General features: G+C 36.0%; 1 protein-coding gene across 1 annotated transcript; it reads left to right on the top strand.

The window, feature by feature from the left end:
- Nucleotides 1-188: 188 nt before the first annotated feature.
- Nucleotides 189-24,117, top strand: LOC118490538. Its single transcript, XM_035988231.1, has 3 exons — nucleotides 189-690; nucleotides 796-1,142; nucleotides 24,004-24,117. Exons 1-3 carry the CDS (start codon nucleotides 189-191, stop codon nucleotides 24,115-24,117), a joined length of 963 nt encoding a protein of 320 aa, XP_035844124.1.
- The last annotated feature ends 115 nt before the right edge of the window (nucleotides 24,118-24,232 follow it).

Raw genomic sequence — 24,232 nt, 5'->3', positions numbered from 1 at the left:
ATTTTTTTGTATGTTTTTTTGGCTTTTTTTTAATTAGTTTTCGAGTTTTCACAATAACTAGTGGTTTTCATTTGAACCTTCCCCTATATATATATATATATATATATATACAAACACAATCAAATCTCATTCATTTTCAACCAAAACTCTCAAAAACTCTCTAAAAAAATACAACCATTTTATAAAAAATGGATTCTCCTAGTTCTTCATCCATGATAAATTTTTACTACAACGAGTATTTTGCGGATGGCGATGGTTCGACCGATGAGGAGCTTGAGCAAGAGGCGGTTACGAGTGCATGTCAACTAGCGGTGAGATATGTCAACCATTCTAGTCGGCCTCAAGCAGAAAAAAATAAAAGAGGTTATACTGAAAGAGACCGACGCGCGGCACACGATCGTTTGATGAAAGATTATTTTGATGAGGCGCTGACATTTTCGAACGAATTTTTTAGGCGTCGTTTCCGAATGAGTAAGCGGTTGTTTCTACGCATAGTCGACGACTTGGAAGCCAACTACGATTATTTTAAACAAAAACCGGATGCTAGAGGGGCACTTGGATTTACCGGTATCCAAAAGTGTACGTCGACATTACGAATCCTTGCTTATGGTAACACTACCGACATCAACGACGAGTATCTAAAAATGGCGGAGAAAACAACACGAGACAGCTTGGAACATTTTTGTCGCGGTACAATTCTTATACTTTACTTTTATTTTTTTTACAACGACGAGTATGCTTAGATTTTTTTATTTTTTTTTTGAATCTTATGTTTGTCTATATTTTTTTATAAAGGTATAATTGATGTGTACGGTGCGCGTTATCTTAGAACGCCTACATGGGAGGACCTTCAAAAGATCTACGAGGTACATAATGCCGAGCATGGTTTGCCTGGTATGATCGGGAGCATAGATTGCATGCATTGGCGTTGGGATAACTGTCCGACTGCATGGCGAGGCCAACACACACGTGGTGACCAAAAAGGACCCACTATTATTCTTCAGGCGGTTGCTTCACAGGACCTTTGGGTTTGGTCGGCTTACTTTGGCGTGGTCGGGTCATGCAATGATATCAATGTTTTTGAACAATCGCCGTTGTTAGAGGAGTGGATTTCTGGCAAAGCTCCAAAAGCGTCGTTTTACGCAAATGGAAACTACTACCCTCATGGATATTATTTGAGCGACGTAATTTATCCTAGGTATTCGATTTTCGTGAAGACGTTTAGTGATCCTATTGATGACAAAAGAGCATACTTTAAAGAGCTTCAAGAGTCTTCACGAAAAGACATTGAGAGATGCTTTGGGGTTCTTAAACAACGCTGGCAATACTTGAGAAATCCTTGTCGTGCATGGAGCAAGCAAAAAATGAGAGATGCTATGTACGCTTGTATAATCATGCACAACATGATTTTGGAAGACGAAGGAAAGACGATATGCCAGAATTATGTGCCAGAAGCCGTTCAAGAGGAGCATCCACAGGCGTCAATGGAAGAAAGAGTGAATAACGCGCGAGAGTTGCGTTATGAACCGTACCATTCCCAGTTAATGGTTGATTTGGTACACCACGCATGGTCGGTTCGGTATGTACCACCTGAGGGAGAGGAAGAAACGGAGGACGAGGAAGACGAAGTTGGCGAGGGTGAAGAAAGGGAAGACGAAAGCTAGTGTTTTTTTTTTAATTTAATCGGATGTTTTTTTTTTAATTTCTAGTATTGTATTTTTTTTAATTTCATGAAGCATTTAAGTTTAAAAAAAAATTTGAGAAATGCTTGAATGGGGGTTATTGGCATAATGCCCCACTACGCCACTTTTGCTATAATGCCTCATTGCTGACTAGGACGCCACGTGTCGGATAATGCCCTATGGTGGGGGCATTATAACCCACTACCACTACACATGGTCTAATACTCCCTCCGTCCCATTAAAAGTGTCCTGTTTTGAATTTTCAAAATCTTTATTTATAAACTTTGACCTTAAATAATTTTGTTTGTGTTAGATAATATTTGAAGAAAGTTATATGATTTGAGTGTGTTTTACAAGTGTTTTTATTGGGTTAATTTTCATCAAGTTTTATATAACACAAAAAAGATATAATTAAAATAAAAGTTTATAAATAAAGATTTTGAAAATTCAAAATAAGACACATTTAATGGGACGGAGGGAGTATATATATTTTCAACAATTACATTACAATGTTTGGTGAAGATATTTTGACCATCTATTTAGTTAACAATAGCTAAGATTAAATGATGAAAATTTAGAGGCGTGTGAGTTTGTTTAGGGGTATTCTAGTCAATCCAAGCCAATAGTTTCTCTCTTCTCCAATCCCCCCCATTTTTTAAACGTTAATAACTCTTTCATACGGCATTATTTTTTATAAAAATTGCACCAAAAAAACGAGCGTTTTTTTTATCTTTAAAACGAGTATACTATTGCTATATTTTCGATTTTTTTTTTTGAAAACCCAGTTGCGTAAAACGCAATGAAAAAAACCCAGTTGCGTAAAACGCAATGGAAAAAAACCCTAAAAAATGACATTTTTCTAAAACACAATGCACCAAAAAACACAAAGAAATGTCTTATTTGTAAAACGCAATGGCCAGAAAACACAAAGAAATGTGTTATTTATAAAACGCAATCGCCTAAAAACACAAAAGAAAGTGTACTTTCTAAAACGCAATGGACTGAAAACACATAAAAATGTGTTTTACCTAAAACGCAATGCACAAAAAACACAAAAAAATGTCTTATTTCTAAAACGCAATGGCCAGAAAACACTTAAAATGTCTGTTTTCTAAAACGCAATGGACTGAAAACACATAAAAATGTGTTTTACCTAAAACGCAATGCATCAAAAACACAAAAAAATGTCTTATTTATAAAACGCAATGGCCAGAAAACACTTAAAAATGTCTCCTTTCTAAAACACAATGGCCTAAAAAAACAAAAGAAAGTGTTCTCTCTAAAACGCAATGGACTGAAAACACCTAAAAATGTGTTTTACCTAAAACGCAATGACTAAAAACACTTCAAGAATGTGTTTTTCTAAAACGCAATGGCCAGAAAACACACAAAAATTGCTTAGTTCTAAAACGCAATTGCCTAAAAACACCAAAGAAAGTGTTCTCTCTAAAATGCATTGAACCAGGACAATAGTTTTGTCCGTGCTGTGGATTGTCTGTGCTGTGAATTGTCTGAACCAATGCAGTTTACGAATGCAGTTTTCCAGAGGCAATTTACAGAAAATTATTTTTTCTGAACCCCAGCCAGGAGCTCTGCCCCTTGGACCCCGCCAGGGGGCTGCCGCCCCTGGGACCCTGCTACCAGGGGCGCTGCCCTGTACCCTCGTCAAGATCGTAAAACGCAATGACTAAATCAAAAATCCAGACCGTTAAAATGAAATTAAAGAACTTCTTACATGGATCGAAGCCGATTTCTTCAACGATTGACGAAATTTGAATGATAGAAATACTTATCAGGAATGGAATCGAACGGATCGAGTGATTATCTTCAAAATCACGGGAAAAACGAGATTTAGATTGAAATTAAACTGGGTTTTCTTCAAAAAAAAGCTGAAGAACACGTTGATCGGGTGTTTGAATCATTGATTGGTGACGAAAATCGCACTATAATATAGTGATTATTGAGATAGTAAGTGAAGAAATGGTTGAAGATGATTGGTTTTTGAAAATGGTGGGTTTTGAAGTTACTGGGGATAAGAAGGAAGAAGAAAGGGTTGGATCAACTAAAATACCCTTTCTCTTTATTTTAAATATTGTCACATGTCATAATCCTATTGTTTCCTACACTTCCTAGCCTACAATGTTAATGTTAATAACATATCAATCTTTGAATAAACAAAATATGAAGTTGATTATGTAAGAGCAGTCACATCCAACCCACTAAAATATGTGAGTAGAGTTTTTATAATATAAATAGTATAAAAAGTGGTTGTTAGTGGATGAGAGAGAAAATATTACTGTTAATCTGTATATTTGAGAGGACACTTGTTGGTGCAGTTGTCTGTCGACCTCATCTTCGTTCGAGTCTTAGGTTAGGATTGTTTGTACAGTGCACGAAAATCAAGAAAACATGTTTTAGTGTTGATTTCGCTCATACTGACCTCTTGTCATTTGGAGCGAAATCATCAATATCTTGATTTCGCTTATAGAGTCAGTTAGTGTGATTTCGCTCCTATGTATAATGTTTGATTTCGCTCTTATGGACTCTGTGTTATTATGAGCGAAATCCCAAGCCTATATAAAGGCAATCATGAGCGAAATCAAGTAGTGAAGTTGTGATTTCCGACGGCGAAGCCCTGTCGAAGTGTCTCCGCATCTGTAACAGCTTTATAATCAATACAAGAGACAATTAATAGTGAAATCAAGCTAAACAAAGACTGAACAATGAATTCCGCCTCTGATTCAGTCTGAGCACTCTTCTGATCGACTCGTTAGGTCATCTCGCGATCCTACAAGTGGTATCAGAGCTCAGGAGGAAGAGTTCTTACCGTTTAGCTCGTTTTCGCTCAAAATTCTGATTTCTACACCTTCTTTTGTCTTTTCAGAAAGTTTTAACGGTCAAAATTGTTTCAAATTTTCACATATTGTGTAAAATTGTCTATTAACAAATCCTTGAAAGTTTCAGCATTAAAATCAGCTTAAAAGTGACAAAAAATGGTTCGAGATCTGATTTCGCTCAAAGGTACTTGAGTGATTTCGCTCGTAGGTTCAAGCGAAATCAAGTGTTTGTCACATTAGGTTCTAATTTCGCTCGTACAGTAAAAGCGAAATCAGAGGTTTCGCTCTTGTGTTTGAGGTTTCGCTCCAAGTGAACCATTGATTTCGCTCCAAAGGTTTAAAGTGCTTATTTCGCTCAAAATTACATTCTAGTTTTGCTAATACGGTCATTGTTTGATTTCGCTCCACTGAGCAATAGTTTGATTTCGCTCTTGGGATTCAAAGATTGAGATTTCGCTCCAGTGATCAAAGCTATTTCGCTCCAAGGAGGCTTAACAAGTGATTTCGCTCCAAAGAGTTTTCCACTTGAAAACTCTAATTTCGCTTGATAGGTTGTATTGTGAGAAAACGTGTCGGGATTATTTGAAATATGGCAGAAATGTTTGACGAAAAGGAAAATGATCTTATTGAAAGGTTAAATAGGGGTTATGGTTGGTATAAAATGAGCATATATGAACAAGATGATAAGAAGATTTGGATGCTTAGACTTAAAAATTTTGCATGTCAAAAAGATGAGACAGTGGAAAGGAGATTTGATTACTTGATAGACAAATTAAAAATGTTTGAGATAAAATTGACAGATGCTGAAAAGATATCAAAGTTTGTAGATGCTTTACCTGCTAAATGGGATGATGTTTTAAAGAAATTAAAACAAGAGCCTAAATTTTCAAAATTACATTCATCTGATTTCATCAATAAACTTCAAACACACAGTTATGAAAATTCTGATAAGAAGAAAATATTGATGAATAAAATCAAAGGAAATCTAGATAAATTGAATTTGGGAAATCTAGACAAAATCAATTTGGATGTAATTACTGAAATTGATAAAAGAATATGTATGTGTTTCGCTGCAAAACAGAACATGAAATATGACTTTAAAAGGGGGTGTTACATTGATACAAATTTAAAACCTCTTGATTTTGTTAAAATTGTTTGTGCAGGAACATACAAGACAGAGACAAAGGAAATGTCAAAGAATGAAGAATCTGTGAAGAATGAATCTTCAAGTTCTGAATCAGTATGCACCAAATGTGACAACTTTAAGACTGACAATGACAAACTCTTGAAGGATGCAGAAAGTTTGACATCGGAAGTCAAGAAGTTGAAAGATGAGAAGCAAACTGATGTAAAACAAATTCTGGATTTACAGGGAAATTGTGAGAAGTTGAAATCTGAGAATGACAAACTGTTAAGTAATTTGAACAGTTTGACATCAGAAAACAAGGTGTTGAAAGAGAAAGAAAAAGACTTTGAAAGCAAAAAGAAATCTTCAGAAAATGAAGATTTCTGGATAAAACTAGAGAACAAAAATCTGAAAGCAAATGAAACAAAATTTCAAGAACAGTTAAAAGTTTTGGAAAATGAAAAATCTGTTCTTGAAAACATGAAGAATGAGAATAAAGAATTAATCAAGTCTCATCTTGAAAGAATATCTCAGCTTGAAAACGAAGCTGAGAATTCAAGAAACAAGATTGATGAACTTGAAAAGAAATTGAAAGGTTTTGTGACCTCATTAGATTTTTTGAATACCCACTGTCCAAAACCGATCAATTCTGTTCCAATAAGTGACGATGTCACAAATTTTGACAAAGTCAAAATTGAAGATTGTGATGAGAAATCTGATGATGAAAACGAAAAAATTGAAAAACAAAATTTGTTTTTGAAACTAAAAGAAAAGTTTCAGAAAACTGTTTTGCAATCAACTGAAACAGGTGAATGTTCAACACAGAAACCCGTTAAGAAGATTGTAGAACAAAAACAAAAAGGTAAAAATTTGAAAAATGTTCAAAAAGATAATAACAGCTCATCAGGTCGATCATCCAATCAAAATCAAAAATTACAAAAAGTAAAAAATGAAAATTCACAAATTGTTGGCAATAAGTGGTGCAGGTTGGACCACAGTGCTCAAATGCAAAATCCAACTCAAAGGAGAAGAAGGAATGAGAATTCACCCAAGTCTAATCATTTCAATGATAGCAAATTGAGAAATGATCAGTACTTCAAATCAAATCAATGTTATGATTTGAGTATTTGGGTTGAAAAAGAAAAATGGTACGACAACAGAGTATGTTACAATTGTGGCTATCAAGGACACATCGCTGTTGATTGCCAGAGAAGGAGTTCTGAGATGAGAAGATGCTTTGAATGCAACATTAAAGGTCACATTGCCAGAGATTGCCCAAGGAAATCAAATGACAGATCGAGGGCTAATTCTCAAAAATTGGAAAAGATTCCAGTCAATGTCAAGCCCCATGAACAGAAGGTTCTAAAACCTAAAGTTCAAGATCAGACAATTCAAGAAAAGAAAGTTAAACTTTCGCAGGGGCAGAAAGACAGACTGCGAAAGAAGAGGAAGAAGGCGAGAGAGTATTTGGAGAAGATTTGGTCCTTGGGTTCATCTGTTGGTGAAAATAAGAGTTCTGATGAATCAACTCCCTCGACTGCAAAGTCAAGAAAGACGAATTCATCGGATACAAATCTGAGGACGAAAGAAGAAAAGAAAAAGAAGAAAGTGGTCGGCGATGAATCTGACATGTTAAAGTCAGACAAGCCACGTGCAGGCAATGATTCTGGTTCGTCAAAGCCAGAGGAGCCTGGCGTTGAGGTAAAAAAGGAGAATTCGGGTTTAACAATGGATGATGCAAATTTTCCACCATTGTTGAACAAGAATTCAAAATCACCCAAGGATCGTCAGGCTTGGGTGAATCTGTTCAAATAGAAAAGCCTGACTTGCCGGAGTTCCCAGGTTGGTAAGCATGGAACATGAATCGGCACATTTCTTGAGAAATTTCACTCTGGTGATTTTTCGCCTTACATGTGGTAAATCAGGGACATTAAGTTGTACTTGATTTTCTACAAGTGATTTTATGGTAAAATCTGGAAATGATAAATCTTCCATGTGATTGAGAAAAACAAAGTGATGAAGTGACCCCGAACCTACAAATGGATTGGTAAACAAACTAAGTTTTCCGGAAAAACCATTTTGATTAAAACAAACTTAAGTGTTTTGAAATCATAATGGGAAAATAGTTTGTTGAAAGGGGGAGTTCTGATTGTTTACGCCGGAAGGATGGAGAACTGAAGTGATTCTCATCATGTTGTCAAGTTTGTACAGTTTGTTTCAAATTTTCCCAGAAAATCAAAATTGAAACATATTTTGATTTTAGGGGGAGTAAAAATTTTAAAAAAATAGAAAATTTGAAAATGTCAAAAACATGAAAAATTTAAAAATGAGTTTTGCTGAAACAAGAGGAAATGATAGAAAATCAGCGGACTATCACAGTATGCTAAAGAAATGTAAAGTTAAAATGTGATAAACAATCTCGCTGTGGATGTGCAGTAGATTTTTACACATTTAGTAAACTGTAACGAGATATAAACCTAAAATTTTCAAACTTGCTTGTTCTGTGGGTTAACAACTTCTTGGATATATAGGTAACCCCTGAAATCTTGTTTGAAAGGTCCCTTATTCTGAGATACTAGGTCTTTATGCTCAGTGATATCTGGGGTATTATCCCTGGACTTCTGCTGAATGGAAGTTCTGACCTAGTCCCCGGATAATGCTTTCTGCAAAAGCTTGAAACATAGCTACGCCCTCAGCATGCTGATGAAACAATAAAATTGATAGTCGCTGCTGTTGTAATCAAAAGATCCTCTAAAGGGGACACACCCAAAAGTCGAAGCCGTCATCTCTTTGCGTATACGGAAGTATCGACCTGAGCTCTCACGGCCCTCGCAATTATCCCCTAAACAGATATCAGCTGTGGTATACTCACCTGTAAGACTGAATATTGGGATCTGGATACGGGAGTATATTCAAGAAGTGGGACACACAGATAAGTTCAAGTCATTAAAACATTAACATCGTATCTTGAAACAGTTGAAATTTGTGTGAAAATTTAAGAGGACAAACATACTGACAATCTAGGTGAATTGCTTAGAACTTAAAACGATTAAAAGCTTAATGGTGCTTGTGATGTGTCTCAAAACTAATATGATCCTCTTTCACAAACTCACAAAAATATGTTTGAACATATTTCATTTTTTACATTTAATTTCTGTTATTGCATTTATGTTTCTTATTTTGAAAAATCCAAAAAGATTTTCGACAATTGATGTTAGAAAGCTGATATTCAAAATCTCAAAGACTAAACATGATGAACAGATTGTTTGGTGAATTGGTTTGAAATGTTTAAGATGATTCATTAAGTTGAATCAGGATTTAAAATGTTTCAAATTTTGATAAAATTTTAAATGTGAATATTTTCAAATGTTTAGTTGATTCATTAAGTTGAATCACAACATGGTTTGTTGTAATAGAGTGTTTGAGTTGTGTAGGTCTCTGATCCTGTTGCTACGGAAGGCCAGGAGATGCATCAGAACCTGAGAAGAAGCTTAAATTGAAAAAGCCAGGATTTCATTTCAAAGGTGATAACAAATTCCAGACAGTGATCCCAGCTTGATGCAAGGGGGAGTCTGATGAGAGTTAGAGCCAGAGAAAGATCCGGGTACATGATTCCAGTAAAAATTCCTGAAGAAGACCGACCAACATTAGAAGAACTGTCATGTTGAAGACTCTCACTGAAGATTCCGACAACATTCAAGGGGGAGTCTGTTGGTGCAGTTGTCTGTCGACTTCATCTTCGTTCGAGTCTTAGGTTAGGATTGTGTGTACAGTGCACGAAAATCAAGAAAACATGTTTTAGTGTTGATTTCGCTCATAATGACCTCTTGTCATTTGGAGCGAAATCATCAATATCTTGATTTCGCTTATAGAGTCAGTTAGTGTGATTTCGCTCCTATGTATAATGTCTGATTTCGCTCTTATGGACTCTGTGTCATTATGAGCGAAATCCCAAGCCTATATAAAGGCAATCATGAGCGAAATCAAGTAGTGAAGTTGTGATTTCCGACGGCGAAGCCCTGTCGAAGTGTCTCCGCATCTGTAACAGCTTTATAATCAATACAAGAGACAATTAATAGTGAAATCAAGCTAAACAAAGACTGAATCAATGAATTCCGCCTCTGATTCAGTCTGAGCACTCTTCTGATCGACTCGTTAGGTCATCTCACGATCCTACAACACTGTTCATCCCCTATAATTTTTTAATATATTTTGAAAGTGATTGTGAGTGGAAGAGAGAGAAAAATTAATAATAAATGTATAAAAGAATATTATTTAATTGAAAAGGAGAGAGAAGATGTAGTGTTTTTTAATGTAATTTAAGGTGAAAAATTGATAGAATGGATGTGAATGCTCTAAGTAGTGGAGAGTCTAACTGAGACTAAATTTTTGGTAAGTATAAAAAAATTAACCAATATAATTGTTATATTTAATATTATTGTAAGGGTATATTGTTAAACTTATAAATATTATTAATTTGTAATCTTCCTCTTTAATAGCTAACTGTAATAAATTTGTAACTTATTTCCTTAATTTATTTTTTTTCAAAAAAATAAAAATAATTTAAAGTGTAGGATATATTACGAGGTGTGTAGGATAAAACATATAATAAATTTTAATATGTGTAAAATAAATTTCGAAATGTGCACGATAAATTTTGAGGTGTGTAAGCAAACTCTAAGTGTTGAGGATGATAGTTTTTATGACTAAGAGTTAAGTGTCATTTACGTCCCTGTGGTTTGTCCACTTATGTCATAGGTCAAATTTTGAAACTGTACTATTTTCCTCACTGACATTCTCGAAACGTGATATTTCAGTCCAAAAAACTAACTACAGTTTAAAACTTCAGTTTAGTGAAGAGCAAAATGGTCATTTCTATATTTTTATATTTTCCTTTTTTAATCCCTACTAAAAGTCCACCCCTTTTAATACCCAATTTCCCTCCTTTTTTCCTCATAAACCCTAATCCTAAATCGTCTTCATCCACAACGTTTAGACTTCCAACCAATTAATTCCAGGCATTAGTCAAAACATCAGAGGATTAATTTTATAAGTTATCTGCACTGGATTTGACTCATATTTGCAACCATGTTTGTAACCAAAACATCATATTTGCAACTATTCTAACATTGCAACCATTGTTCCATCCATTAAAATTCATTAATATTAAAAAAAAAACCCCTCAAAAGTAAACTATTTTCAGCCATATATGCAGCCACTAACAGCATAATCTGAAGCCAAAAACATAGCATCTTCATTCTTTAGTATAATACTTGGTACATTAGTTTTATTTAAGTGAAAAAAGAATAATAAAACTGCTTTTGGTCCATAATTTTGCAATGACGGACTTGATAAGTATGCCCAATAATATAACCTTTTATAACTTTCGGGTTCCATTTCTTTTGTCAGACTAAACTTCAGTAATCTCATACCCTTCCTGAAGCCCTCAATGTCACTTGAATAATTACTTTAAAGGCTGATGTTTCCATCCCTCGCGACAAAATAGATTATTCACATTGTGATGTCTACACAGCTGAACAAAAACAAACATAAAGCACCAAAATTGAGATTCTTATAGGTTGGAAGGAATTGATGTATGATTTCCCAAAATCTGTAAAAAAAAAAAAACCAAAAAAACACATAAAACAATCAGATACATGTACAATATGTCAAATTGCAAAGATCAAATACTAAAAACGAATTGATGGGTCTGATGGAGCGAATTGGCTGGAACGACTTGATGAAAAAGGGCCTAAATCGTTCCGAGAATGAGAAATGACAATTTTGCCCTTCGTTAAACTAAAAATTTTAACTGGGTTAAGTTTTTTGGACTGAAATGGCATGTTTCGAGAATGTCAAGGAGGAAAACGATACAATTTTGAAATTTGGTCTGAAATGGCATAAGTGGACAAACCCTAGGGAAGTAAATGACACTTAACTCTATGACTAATTAATTAGTCAAAGATAATAATAAGAGTAAATTGTCATTTTAGTCCCTGATGTTTGTATCAAATTGCCACTTTAGTTCAAATAGTTTTTTTCTCCTCTTAGTCACTGACCTTTCTCCTTTTTTGTCATTTTGATCACATTGCCTAACTTGGTCTAAAAACCCGGTTATAACCAAGGGTATATTTAGCATTAACGAAAAAATGTTTCTAAATTGCCATTTTCATTCAAACCCATTTTTATATATTGTTTTCTTAGAATCGTTTATACACACACACACACACACACACACTATATTATAATGCATGAGGGGGGGGCATTTTAAGATACAAAAAAAAGAACTTTTACCCCTTTTATTTATAAAAACACCCCTAAAATGAGGGTAAATTGGTCTTTTAAACCCTATTTATATTTTAGTCCCCCATCTTATTACACTTCTATCCCTTTGTTTTAACAAAATTATGGATAATTAGTTACACTTTTCTATCTCCACAACAAACTTATAATTCTTTTACGTATTCTTGCCGTATCTTATAAACTATAATGCTTTCAAAAAATTCAAAGGTACCGTGACAACCTACTCATTTTTGTCGGCATTTCAATAGTTGTCTTGGTCAATATTGTTGTGCGGATTAAAATGTACAAGTAGATGATGCATTAGTGTACAAGTGATTAAAGCAATGGTACCTTGTTCGGGTTTTTCCAGTTTACACTCCCCATGTTGTTATGATTATTATCAATTTAATAATATTCCAACCCTTTTCAACGTTGTCACAAATATCCGGAACACGGTACCTTGTTCAGTTTGTCCAGTTTACACTGTCAACAAAAAAAAAAAAAAACAAAGAAAAGCCTGCAGTATCACACCCCAACCGATGGCGGAAACATCGGGGTGAGGCACTGAGTGAACATATTGTCCAGGAGAAATCCATAACAACTAATATTACCAAATACTTTTAAGTTACGTCCTATACCATAACATATTCTGCAATTCGATTATTACAGACCAAATATCTCAAAGACAAATAAAACTGTTCCGACAACTCATAAATATAAATTGTTCGTTTCTAGACTCTTCCTACATTGATTCCACATAGCAAGCATCCTAGCATCTCAAACACCTGTCACATATGTTAAAATAGAGGTCAATACACATAGTGTAAAGGTGAGCATATAAGTTTAATAGTATAATATATAGCGGTTTTACGCATAACCGACATGTAACATGTAGTAAAGTGAAGCTAGTAGGTTATCGACAGTGAAATATGCACAGACGTGACTGTGAGTTGTAGAATGCGCAACACATATCACCACTGTGACATGTGAAGTAAAGCCCTTAACGACCCCTGTCCACGACAGGTGCTGAGTCCAAACTATAGTACTATCGTTGCTAAGGTGTCAGGCAACAATCACTGTGTAAACATAACATACAAGCATTCATCAAGTAACACGTATAACATGCAGTAAAGGTCAGCGTATAAAAGTGTTTGCGTTGGGTGTAGATTGTGATTTGAATAAGTAACGTATGTAACACCCAAAAGTGCGTAAAGCAAAAAGGGTTCGAGTATACTCACTGATGTGCACAAAATGCAACATATAAATTACATCAATTGTGGCATAAAACTAACCCTTTTTTTAGTACTAATGTTGGAAAAAGTGTGTTTTTGTCTTCCTTTTGTATTTTTAGGATTAAAAGGGCTCAAATGAACAAAAGAAGCAAAAAAAAAAGGCAGCTAAATCTAACACAAATACAAGAAAAGGAACAAACGTGGCATGCCCAACCTCCCGACATCATCTTCCCAAGCAAAACAAGAGAACAGAAGGCTGAACACGCCCCGTGCTCAGTGAGCATGGGGGCGTGCCCAAGTGTCAGCAGAAAAGACAAAGCTGTAGAAGCTTCTATCACCCACCACGGGGGCGTGCCCATCGGACACGGGGCCGTGGTCAACTCTAAGATTCGCAGAATCTGAGGAAATCTTGATAGTACAGATATGCTTCTGCACACAGGGTCGTGCCCAGCGGACACGGGGGCGTGGTCAACTAATGCAGACAAAGTGCAATTAATGAAGAAAAAGAAGGAGGATGGACACGGGGCTGTGCCCAATGGACACGCGGCCGTGCCCGAGCTACTGTTCAGGCTATAAATAGGGGTGCTTGGCTCATTTGCAAACCATCCCTTGGCACACCACCTCTCTCACACTTCACCCACCACCCACCACCATTACAACACCATCATCCACCACCATCATCCATTGTCCATCATAGAGTGTGTGAGTCGTCTCAGGATCCAAGATTGATCGTAAGAGTTCTTGACAATCAAAGGTCATGTTTGCCTAAGTCTCTTACATCACTTGGTGAAGACAAGTGTTTAGTGTAATACTTTTTATTTTTAATCTTTTCGCACTTTTTATTTGGTTATGTATTAATGACTTTAATAACTAGTTTCTTATGTTGAAGGTGATTCTTCCTTATCGTTTGTCCGTGGTGTCTTGGCATTATTTTACTGTCTATATAAAATAAAAGATTTTCACCATTCATATCTCCACGGTCTATATGGAGATATGTTGGCTACCTTGTCAAATTTAGTAGGATCCTGCAAAGGACCTGGGTCAAATTTAGTAGGACCTCCTTCAATACCCACCGGTATTGGATGGCGGGGGTCCAAACTCTTTGATCCCCTCATAAGTTAAGCTACTATTAAAACTTTAACCCAACTACTTAGGACTGTATCCCTGCTGACTCAGACTACTTAACCGAGGGTAACGTCACCTTCAAAAGAGGGGCCTACCACATTATGCATTAATAACTTAATTAATTATCTTTCAATAATCCGACCCTTTAGGATTGTATCCTTGCTGACTCAAACTACTGGGTTGAGGGTAACGTCACCTTCAAAAGAGGGGCCTACTACAATAACTAAGATAATCTCTTAAAAAGTGCAAAAGTGCGGAAATAATCAAAGGTTACACTACACACAAGTTGGATCCAAGTGATTCATCTTGTTTATCTGTTTTTACTTTTATTTTATTTTTCAGCATTTTAGTTAGTTTTTTTTCTAGTTTAAAAACCTTTTTCTAACTTTTGATTTGATTAGACGTAGAGGATAAACCGGTACTAAAAGCTCTTGTGTCCTTGGACGACCTCGGTATCTTGCCAACACTATACTACGCTCACGATGGGTGCACTTGCCCATATGTGTGTTTAGTGTTAGTAAATATCGTGTTTTATAAATTTAAAACTTGGCTAAAAAGTGTAAAAGGACTTAAAATATACACCTAAAATATATTACACTACACACACATCAAGTTTTTGGCGCCGTTGCCGGGGACACAAGGATTTTAAGAAAGCTTAAAATCGACGGCCTAATCAGTTTTTCAAAATTTTTTTAAAACGCGCGCACATTTTTCTGCATTTTAGTTTAGTTTGCATTTACAGTAACCTGAACACGGGCCGTGCTCACTGAACACGGGCTGTGCTCAACATTTTTTATAAAAACACCCAGATACAGAGTCTGAACACGGAGTCGTGCTCACTGAACACGCCCCCGTGCTACAAAAAACCAGTAACTTTAATTAAAACGCCCAGATACAGATCCTGAACACGGGCCGTGTCCACTGAACACGGGGCCGTGTCCAGCCTCTATTTCCGTTTTTATTTCTGTTTTCTGGTTCTGAGACTTTGTTGTGGTCTGTTGAGTGGTTCTTATGGATCAATACTCAGGAGGCTACAACTACACCTATGAGGAGGATGATTATAGGGTAGATTATTGCTCTAATTGTGGTAACCCGCACTCGGTATAGTATTGTAACTTATTTCAACCATCCACTTCATACACCTACTATGAGGAGCCCAGGTACGAACCATCAACTTCATATACATCCTATGAAGACCAAAGGTATGAACCTTCTCCCTCATACTCATATTTTGATGAACCAAGGTATGAGCCTTCATACTCATACTTTGAGGAACCAAGATATGAGCCACCACCTTCGTATGCTTATTATGAGGAACCATGGCGTGAACAACCCACCTCATATGAGTATTATGAAGAACAAGATTACGACCCTTATCCGTCGTATACTTATAATGAAGAACAATGGTGTGAACCATCTACTTCATATGAGTACTATGAGGAACCAAGGATCGAACATCCGGATTCAAACTTTGAAAATCCCGATCCTTATTCTATGACCGAAGTGACCAATAGGATACTAGAACACATTAAAACTATCGAGTGGTACATAAAAGAATCTCGTGCAAGGGAAGAGGAGTCCCGAGCAAGAGAAGAATTAAATAAAAAAGAGATAGTTGAAGAGGTAAAAATGGAATAACAAATAAGTGAAAAACCGACACATGAGTTAAACAACGAAAAAGGTGAGACCGTCAACGTTAAAATTCAAGAAGAGTCTAATTTTGAAGAAATTAATCGCTTGTCACCTTCTTTTGAAAATCATTGTTTAGTACCCACCCATGCTAAGTTTTTAAAAGAGTTAAACATTAACACTAAAATTGACGAAACGGTGAGTATTAAGTTAACTAACGATCAAACTTCGCTAATAAAAGAAGACCCATTTGAAATCAACATTACACTGGTTCCATGTTTTTTTCAAAATTCCATTATTAGTAATATCACGATTGATAAAGATCTTTGTGTTAACATAATGCCTAATTACATTTTCAAAAAATTAAGTATTAGTGATTTTTCTCCACTTCAAATACCCATTTTTCTATCCGATCGGAAAGTGAAAAAATCAATCGGTATAGTTGAGGATGTCTTGGTTAAAACAAATCAAATGGTAATCCCAACCGACTTTGTCATCCTCGATGACGCTCCTCTAGTGTTGGGACAACCTTTTGTAAAAAACTCACGAAGCTTTGAAAAACCGAAATACAACAATCTACCTCTTCAATTAGGGGCATTCAAAAGGAGTATAGATCTTGAGCGCTCAATGAAATATCCTTTTGGCAATAATGACCCCCTAATTGAAGATGAAGATGAACCACCCGATACAAGTGAAAAGATTGACCACTTTGTTGAGGAAGAGGTCGCCATAGAACAAACTTTTAAAGTTCTTGATCAAAATGAGCAACCAAATAAGGAGTCCTCTAAAGACCCTCCTCTTGAGCTCAAAGAACTTTCAAAAGGTTTGGAATATGCTTTTCTAGACAAAGATGGTAAATCACCTGTAATTATTTCGTCTAAATTAAGTAGTTTAGAAAAAGAAAAACTAATTAAACTTTTGAAAAAACACAAAAAATGCGATCGCTTGGAAGCTTGTAGATATTAAAGGAATAAGTCCTTCCATGTGCACGCACAAAATTTTAATGAATGATGACTACAAATCGGTAATACAACCACAACGTAGAGTAAATCCAAATGTGCAAGAAGTGGTTAAAAACGAAGTCATCAAATTACTTGACGCAAGACTTATTTACCCTATCTCCGATAGTCCTTGGGTAAGTCCCGTCTAAGTAGTTCCAAAGAAAGGAGGTATGACGGTAATAACTAATGAAAAGAATGAATTAATACCAACGAGAACCGTCACAGGATGGAGAGTATGTATAGACTATAGCCGATTAAATGAAGCAACAAGGAAAGATCACTTTCCTTTACCCTTCATTGATCAAATGTTAGAAAGATTATCCGGTCATAAATTTTATTGTTTCTTGGATGGTTTTTCAGGTTACTTTCAAATCCCGATAGCACCCGAAGACCAAGAAAAGACAACTTTCACATGTCCCTATGGAACTTTTGCTTATCGACGCATGCCATTCGGTCTATGTAATGCCCCCGCAACATTCCAACGTTGCATGGTGGTCATCTTCCATGACATGATAGAAAAGGCAATGGAAGTCTTCATGGACGACTTTTTTATCTTTGGAGATTCATACGACCAATGCCTCGATAATCTTGAACGAATGCTATCCCGATGTGAGGAAACTAACCTCGCCCTTAATTAGGGAAAATGCCATTTCATGGTAACGGAGGGAATAGTACTCGGTCACAAAATCTCAAGCGACTGAATGGAAGTTGATCGAGCAAAAATAGACACTATTTCTCGATTACCTCCACCATCCTCCGTTAGGGCGATCAGAAGTTTCTTAGGGCATACCGGATTTTATAGGCGGTTTATCAAAGACTTTTCCAAAATTTCAAGACCTCTAACAAAATTACTTGAAAAAGATGCCCCTTTCATCTTTGACAAGGATTGCAATCAAGCATTTCTAACACTCAAGGAAATGCTAGTCAATGCACCTATCATGATAGCGCCTGATTGGAAACTACCTTTCGAAATCATGTGTGATGCAAGTGACTTTGCAGTTGGAGCAGTCTTGGGACAAAGAAAAGAAAAGCATTTTCACCCAATTTATTATGCTAGTAAAACACTTAATGATGCACAAGAAAATTACACAACAACTGAAAAAAAGTTACTAGCTGTGGTATTTGCTTTTGATAAATTTCGTTCTTATCTTGTTCTTTCTAAAACAATAGTCTATACAGATCATGCAGCCATTCGATACCTTTTCAAGAAACAGGATGCTAAACCCCGCTTGATTCGGTGGATTCTACTCCTCCAAGAATTTGACATTGAAATCGAAGACAAAAGAGGAGCAGAAAACACCGCTGCAGATCATCTTTCACGCTTGGAAGACCCAGCTTTGGAGGCAACCAGGGACGAGCAAATCAACGAAAAATTTCCAACGGAGTCCCTAAAGATGGTGGAATACAGGGAAGAACCATGGTATGCCGACCATGCTAATTACCTAGCTAGCGGTATAGTCACCAAAGGATGGCCACATCATCAGAGAAAGAAATTCTTTGCTGATGTAAAGCATTACTTTTGGGAAGATCCTTATCTTTTCAAAATGTGTGCTGACCAACTCATCCGACGTTGCGTACATGGTAGCGAAGCAAGAAAAATTCTCCGCAATTGTCATGAAGGTCCATACGGAGGACATCATGGTGCCGCTAGTATCGCACGAAAGGTATTTGATTCAGGATTTTATTGGCCGACCATTTATAAAGACGCGCAGAGTCTTGTCAAGACATGTGATGCTTGCCAAAGATCAGGTAATATTTCTTCCAAAAACAAAATGCCACAAAATGGCATTCTTGTTTGTGAAATTTTTGATGTGTGGGGACTCGACTTTATGGGACCCTTCTCGCCATCAAAAGGAAACAAATATATACTTGTGGCAGTAGGTTACTTGTCTAAATGGGCCGAGGCCGAGGCACTTCTGACAAATGATGGAAGAGTCGTGGTAAGATTTTTGAAAAAAACTATTCTCTCGTTTTGGCATACCTAAAGCATTAATAAGTGATAGAGGTACCCATTTTTGTAATCATCAACTTGAAAAAATCTTAACAAGATATCGGGTCTATCACCGGGTCTCAACAGCATATCACCCTCAAACAAACGGACAAGCCAAAGTGACTAATAGAGGTTTAAAACGAATACTCGAAAAATCGTAGGGTTAAATAAAAAGGAATGGGCCGATAAATTAGATGATGCTTTATGGGCTTTTCGAACTGCTTATAAAACAACAATAGGTACAACCCCATATAAGCTCGTCTATGGAAAAAGTTATCATTTACCAGTAGAGATAGCTCACAAGGCCTACTGGGCAATAAAAAAATGTAAACTTAGATTTAGAATTTGCCGGTAAAAATCGATTTTGTCAATTAAATGAATTAGACGAATTAAGGAATTATGCATACTCTAACTCCGAAATTTATAAGGAAAGAATGAAAAATTTGCATGATAAACACATTAAACCTAATGAATTTCGAGTAGGAGATCAGGTTCTATTGTTTAATTCACGACTTCGATTATTTCCGGGTAAATTAAAGTCTAGGTGGTCAGGACCTTTTTCCATCACCCATATTTTCCCACACGGTGCAGTAGAAATTAAATCTCGGAATGGAATTCCATTCAAAGTCAATGGCCAACGGCTGAAGATCTATCAAGGATTCATCGAGGGTGAAGAGGAAGAAATCTCGCTTCAAACGGTCGAAGAATAAAAATGTGACAACCCTCACAAATCCAGGTATCCGTACAATCTAATTAATATTTAATTAGTGCTTAATTACTGTGCTTGATTTCAGTTACGAATAAACTGCCTTCTGTTTTCTGATACATATATATTCGTGCATCATACTTTATTACTGTCACTTCATTTATTACACACAAAACAATAGTGACAAACTTGATGCACAAAAGCATCGTTAGCAAAGTGAGCGGATAACCCAGTAAACATGCTGACATTGCCAACACTAGACAGACATTGTCTCTGAGGCCAGTATGAGCCGGGAATAGATTACTACACTAGTAGGGAGTGTAGGAAGATGAGGATTATAAAACTGCGTCACTAGGAGATAGTTATAGTGACCGGATGCGCCTAAAACATGCTTTAATTACAAAATTCTGCACTTTATACAAAAATTCAGCATTTAACATAACTAGTAAAGTGCAAAAACTTGGTAAAATAATACTAGACACTTTCCAAAGTGTCGGGACTTTATTGTGTCACTAAAAACACTATAAAAGACACTTTAAAGCTTTACTTGACACTTTAACGGATCAATATCCAACCGAACAACCGGACTTTACCCGGAACATAAAAATATTGCCAAATACATTGTTTTTACCTTTTTGAGCTAGTTATGGTCCCCAACACCCTTTATATTAATAAACACACAAGTATCCTAACTAAACCTTTTGATTTCAACTAATTAGTAACCATGTCATTACACTACCCAACCCTTACCCCCCCCCCCCTTCATGCGACGGTCACCCCAAGGGGTGACCCACACCCATTTTTTCTTGATTATTATATTGTTAATGTTGGGAATCTAGATTACATATTGCATGTTGGATAACACATGAACATGGTTTATAAATATGATCAAAGGTTAACACTTCTCTTTCATAAACCATCAACAACCAACTCAAAAACTCTCTCCCTCCTACACCATTCGGCCGCCACCCTACCACCATCAACCACCCACTTCCAAGTCTTGTTCAACCATTTCCTACATACCCAAAGGTGCAAGGTGACATACAAACAAGCCCGGTGAACTCGGAAGCTCAAGAACCTCTCTAGATTCTTTTTATCCACCTTGTTTACGTCTTGTTTCTTCCCTAGCCTTGAGCTAGTAGTAAGTGCCTCTAAACATCATCTTGATCTTGTTTATGGTGGTTAATATAAGATTTAATGGTTAAAAATCAAGAACACACAAGATCATAACATAAAGTCTTGAACATAAGTGATTAATGATGGATAAAGAGAAGCTAGTTGTGTAAATCATGCAAATCTTGTTTAGTTGTGATTATTTTATGTTGTTTGTTACTAAAAGTAGGATGGATCATCATCTAACCATACTAGATCATGTTCAAGAACATGAACTAGAAGGATGTTAGTGCTAGGAATGTAAAAGATGATGAAACCTTCCATCCATGAAACATGAACTTAAATAAATGTAATTTTTCTTGTAAAATAAGGTTCTAAACTAGTAGATCTAAAGATCTACAAGTGGTTTTTCGGAAGAACCAAGTGAAAAATGCAAGTCTTGTTAAAACCCGGATCTTACATAAACTAAAAGCATTTTAGTAACTAAACTAGTGTGTAAACACTTGTGTAACAATGAAATTTCATAAAGAAATATTTTTGTAAATTATGACAAGAAGTTGTTAAACTTCAAGTTCTTTAAAAATAAAGTTTTTAAGAAACTAAACATGTTTTTAAAGATAACAAAACCTACTAAATACGCTAGCAACTTACTACGTATTTTTACACAACTTTCAAGTTCATGAGTTTGTGATTTAGGCTTGCTTTGTCAAGTTTGATGTTTAAATATTGTATGTTGATGATTGTTAAATTACTTGATTGAGTTTTGAAAAGAAAATGATACGCTTGTAAGCGTGGCCACCTCCAGTTACAGAGGAAACTCTGGCGAAATTTTTCTAGAAATATAACGCTTAGAAATATTTTTGATCATAAATATGTTTTTGACTTGGTTTTCAAAATAAACTTCGCCGTGATTTTTACTACAAAATTACCAAGTATTCGGAGGTGGATTTTCGTAAATAAAACTTGTTAAATATATATTTAGAATATATATTTCATAATAAAACGCTCGTGTGACTATGTGATTATTTTGTGAACTAGATATATATTATTTTTAGGGTAAAAATAATATTACTTGAAATATCATGAAGTTACGAACTCCAAAATAATACCAACGCTCTCACAAAAATAAATATGTAAGTTATATAAGTATCGTAATAAGACGCGAACTCTAAAAATGTAACTTATGTATTTTTCGGAAAAATACTCTTATTAGAATATTTTTGTTGAAATATTATTTTGGGAAAACTTATGGAATAAAATATAATATTTTTGGGAAAAATATATATATTTTGGAAATTAAAACATTTTAGACAAAGTAATTAAAATATATTTTCAAGTGAGACTTAAAATATATTTTCGGAATTATAAAACACACATGTATTAATACCCCCATCCTTGGGAAGGAATATACTTATAAAATAGTTAAGAAGTGTAAATACGAAATAGTTATCTAACTATTTCCCAAAAACGTTAAACCTTAAGCCAAGGCACGGCCGTCCGTCTAATAAAAGTTAGTACGTGTAGGTCGTCACGCAGCAGGTTGATTGGGATTGACTATTTCGAGACGCACTTCTGTGAGTTCATGTCCCCCTTTTCTCTTAACTGTTTTCAGTTTTTATACTTCGGGGGTGGAATACATGTTACAGTAATTACGTATACTTTTATACATGGTATGGTTAGCTTAAGGAGGGTTACTACTTAGATCATGTGAGTGGGTAGGCTGGAACTAGAGGCCATTAATCCTCATAGTAGGACCGAGGGTCATTAGCGGTAGATCTATCTGGGTGTAGCGAGCCCAACTCTAGGCCCACTGTACGGACCTTGGGGTGACTTTGAGCCCGACGCAAAAATATGCTAGGTTTGAGTCTTCCTACAGCACTTCACACATATCATTGGCTTTGCAACCCAATGGTGATCTCTTTTTCCTTATTTGCTACATACCAGGGATTTTCATACATACAAACATGTTACAAAGGTTTTTACATACTCACTTTTACATGAACTCGCTCAACTTTTGTTGATTTTTCAAACTACATGTATTTCAGGGAATTAGGGATCTGGCAAGGTGTGCTATGTTGTCAAGCTGCGTAAGAGAGATGATGTCATCAAAGTTTAGGGATTGTGACTTTTGCCTGGACGAGTCACAAGTCTTAAACTGTGTTTATTTCATGTCGTATGGCTGTGTCGTTTGAACAAAGTTTTTTTTATTATGTTGTGTTGTAATCTCGTTGCATGTGTCAACTTTTAAAACAATGATGTCGTATTTTATTTTTAAAACTTGAATTAAATGGATGATCATCATGGTTTTACTTTCATATAGCTTTGTTGTGATTAAGCTATGGTATTAAGAAGTCACACCAAATAAACCCACGCTTCCGCAAAGCCAGGGTGTGACAAGAAACACCAACATCATACCTGGTAAGTTACGAACCAGTGGATAGACATCGAAATCGGTAAGTCTTCTATCCAAGTTTTGGGAAAACAGGGCACTCACACGAGCACTAAAAATAATAATAATAATAATAATAATAATAATAATAATAATAATAATAATAATAATAATAATAATAATAATAATAATAATAATAATAATAATAATAATAATAATAATAAACTTTGCTCGGCACGGGGCCGTGTCCGCTGGACACGGGGCCGTGTCCGTGCAACTGTCGGGATAAAACCCTTTTTCTCAAACAGTTTCTTCATTCCACACGCCCCGTTTCCCCAAAAACGTTCTGGTTCAGGCGATTTTTCCGCAGAATTCTGACGTCTCCTCTCATTCTAAAAACATCAAGGTATGATTCTATCACCATTAGTAGTTAGATTAGGTACTTGTATGTAGTTAAAACATCAAAATTTGGGGAAAAATCTAGGGTTCTTGAACTTCATCCAGATCGAACCTCAAATTTTTGCATAAATCTGTTAGCATTAGTTTAGATTAGTGTTATAGGAAGTAAATCCACTTGTATTGTTCATAGATTTGCCCGATTTCTCACAAAACCTCAAACCCTTGTTTTTGAACCGAAAAAGATAAAATCGAAGGGGTAAACGGTTTGTTTTGGGAAAACGGCACTTGGGGTTTCATTTTCGGGGAAAACCGCACCTACTGGACCAAAAAATTTCAACTTTTCGGGACCGGGTCGAAAAATGAAGTTTTTGAGTAACAGACGCCTGGACACGGGGTCGTGTCCGCTGAACACGTGGCAGTGTCCAGCTAACTGTTTTCAGTTTTTCCGAAAATTCCACTATTTCGTGCTAATTGTTTGTTGTATTCTTTCAGATGTCAAAGAAATTCACGAGGTTCAACGCCAACGAGTTGGATGCTAAGGCTAGATTCGATGTGTTACGAACAAGACCGGAGGAGTACCCGAGACAAGCATGCATGGAACTTTAGCAACGGTGAATCAACTTGACCGGTTTAACAACCTCGTTACCGGCCCACTTAGAGTTGCCCTAACCACTCGCCATCGCTCGGTCCACGAGTATAACTTGGAGTTCTATAGCACCTT

The sequence above is a fragment of the Helianthus annuus genome, chromosome 3, assembly GCF_002127325.2.
Source record: "Helianthus annuus cultivar XRQ/B chromosome 3, HanXRQr2.0-SUNRISE, whole genome shotgun sequence".
In the NCBI taxonomy this organism is placed as follows: Eukaryota; Viridiplantae; Streptophyta; class Magnoliopsida; order Asterales; family Asteraceae; genus Helianthus; species Helianthus annuus.
Note: the sequence above shows the minus strand (reverse complement) of the source record. Positions and strands in the feature narration are given on the sequence as shown.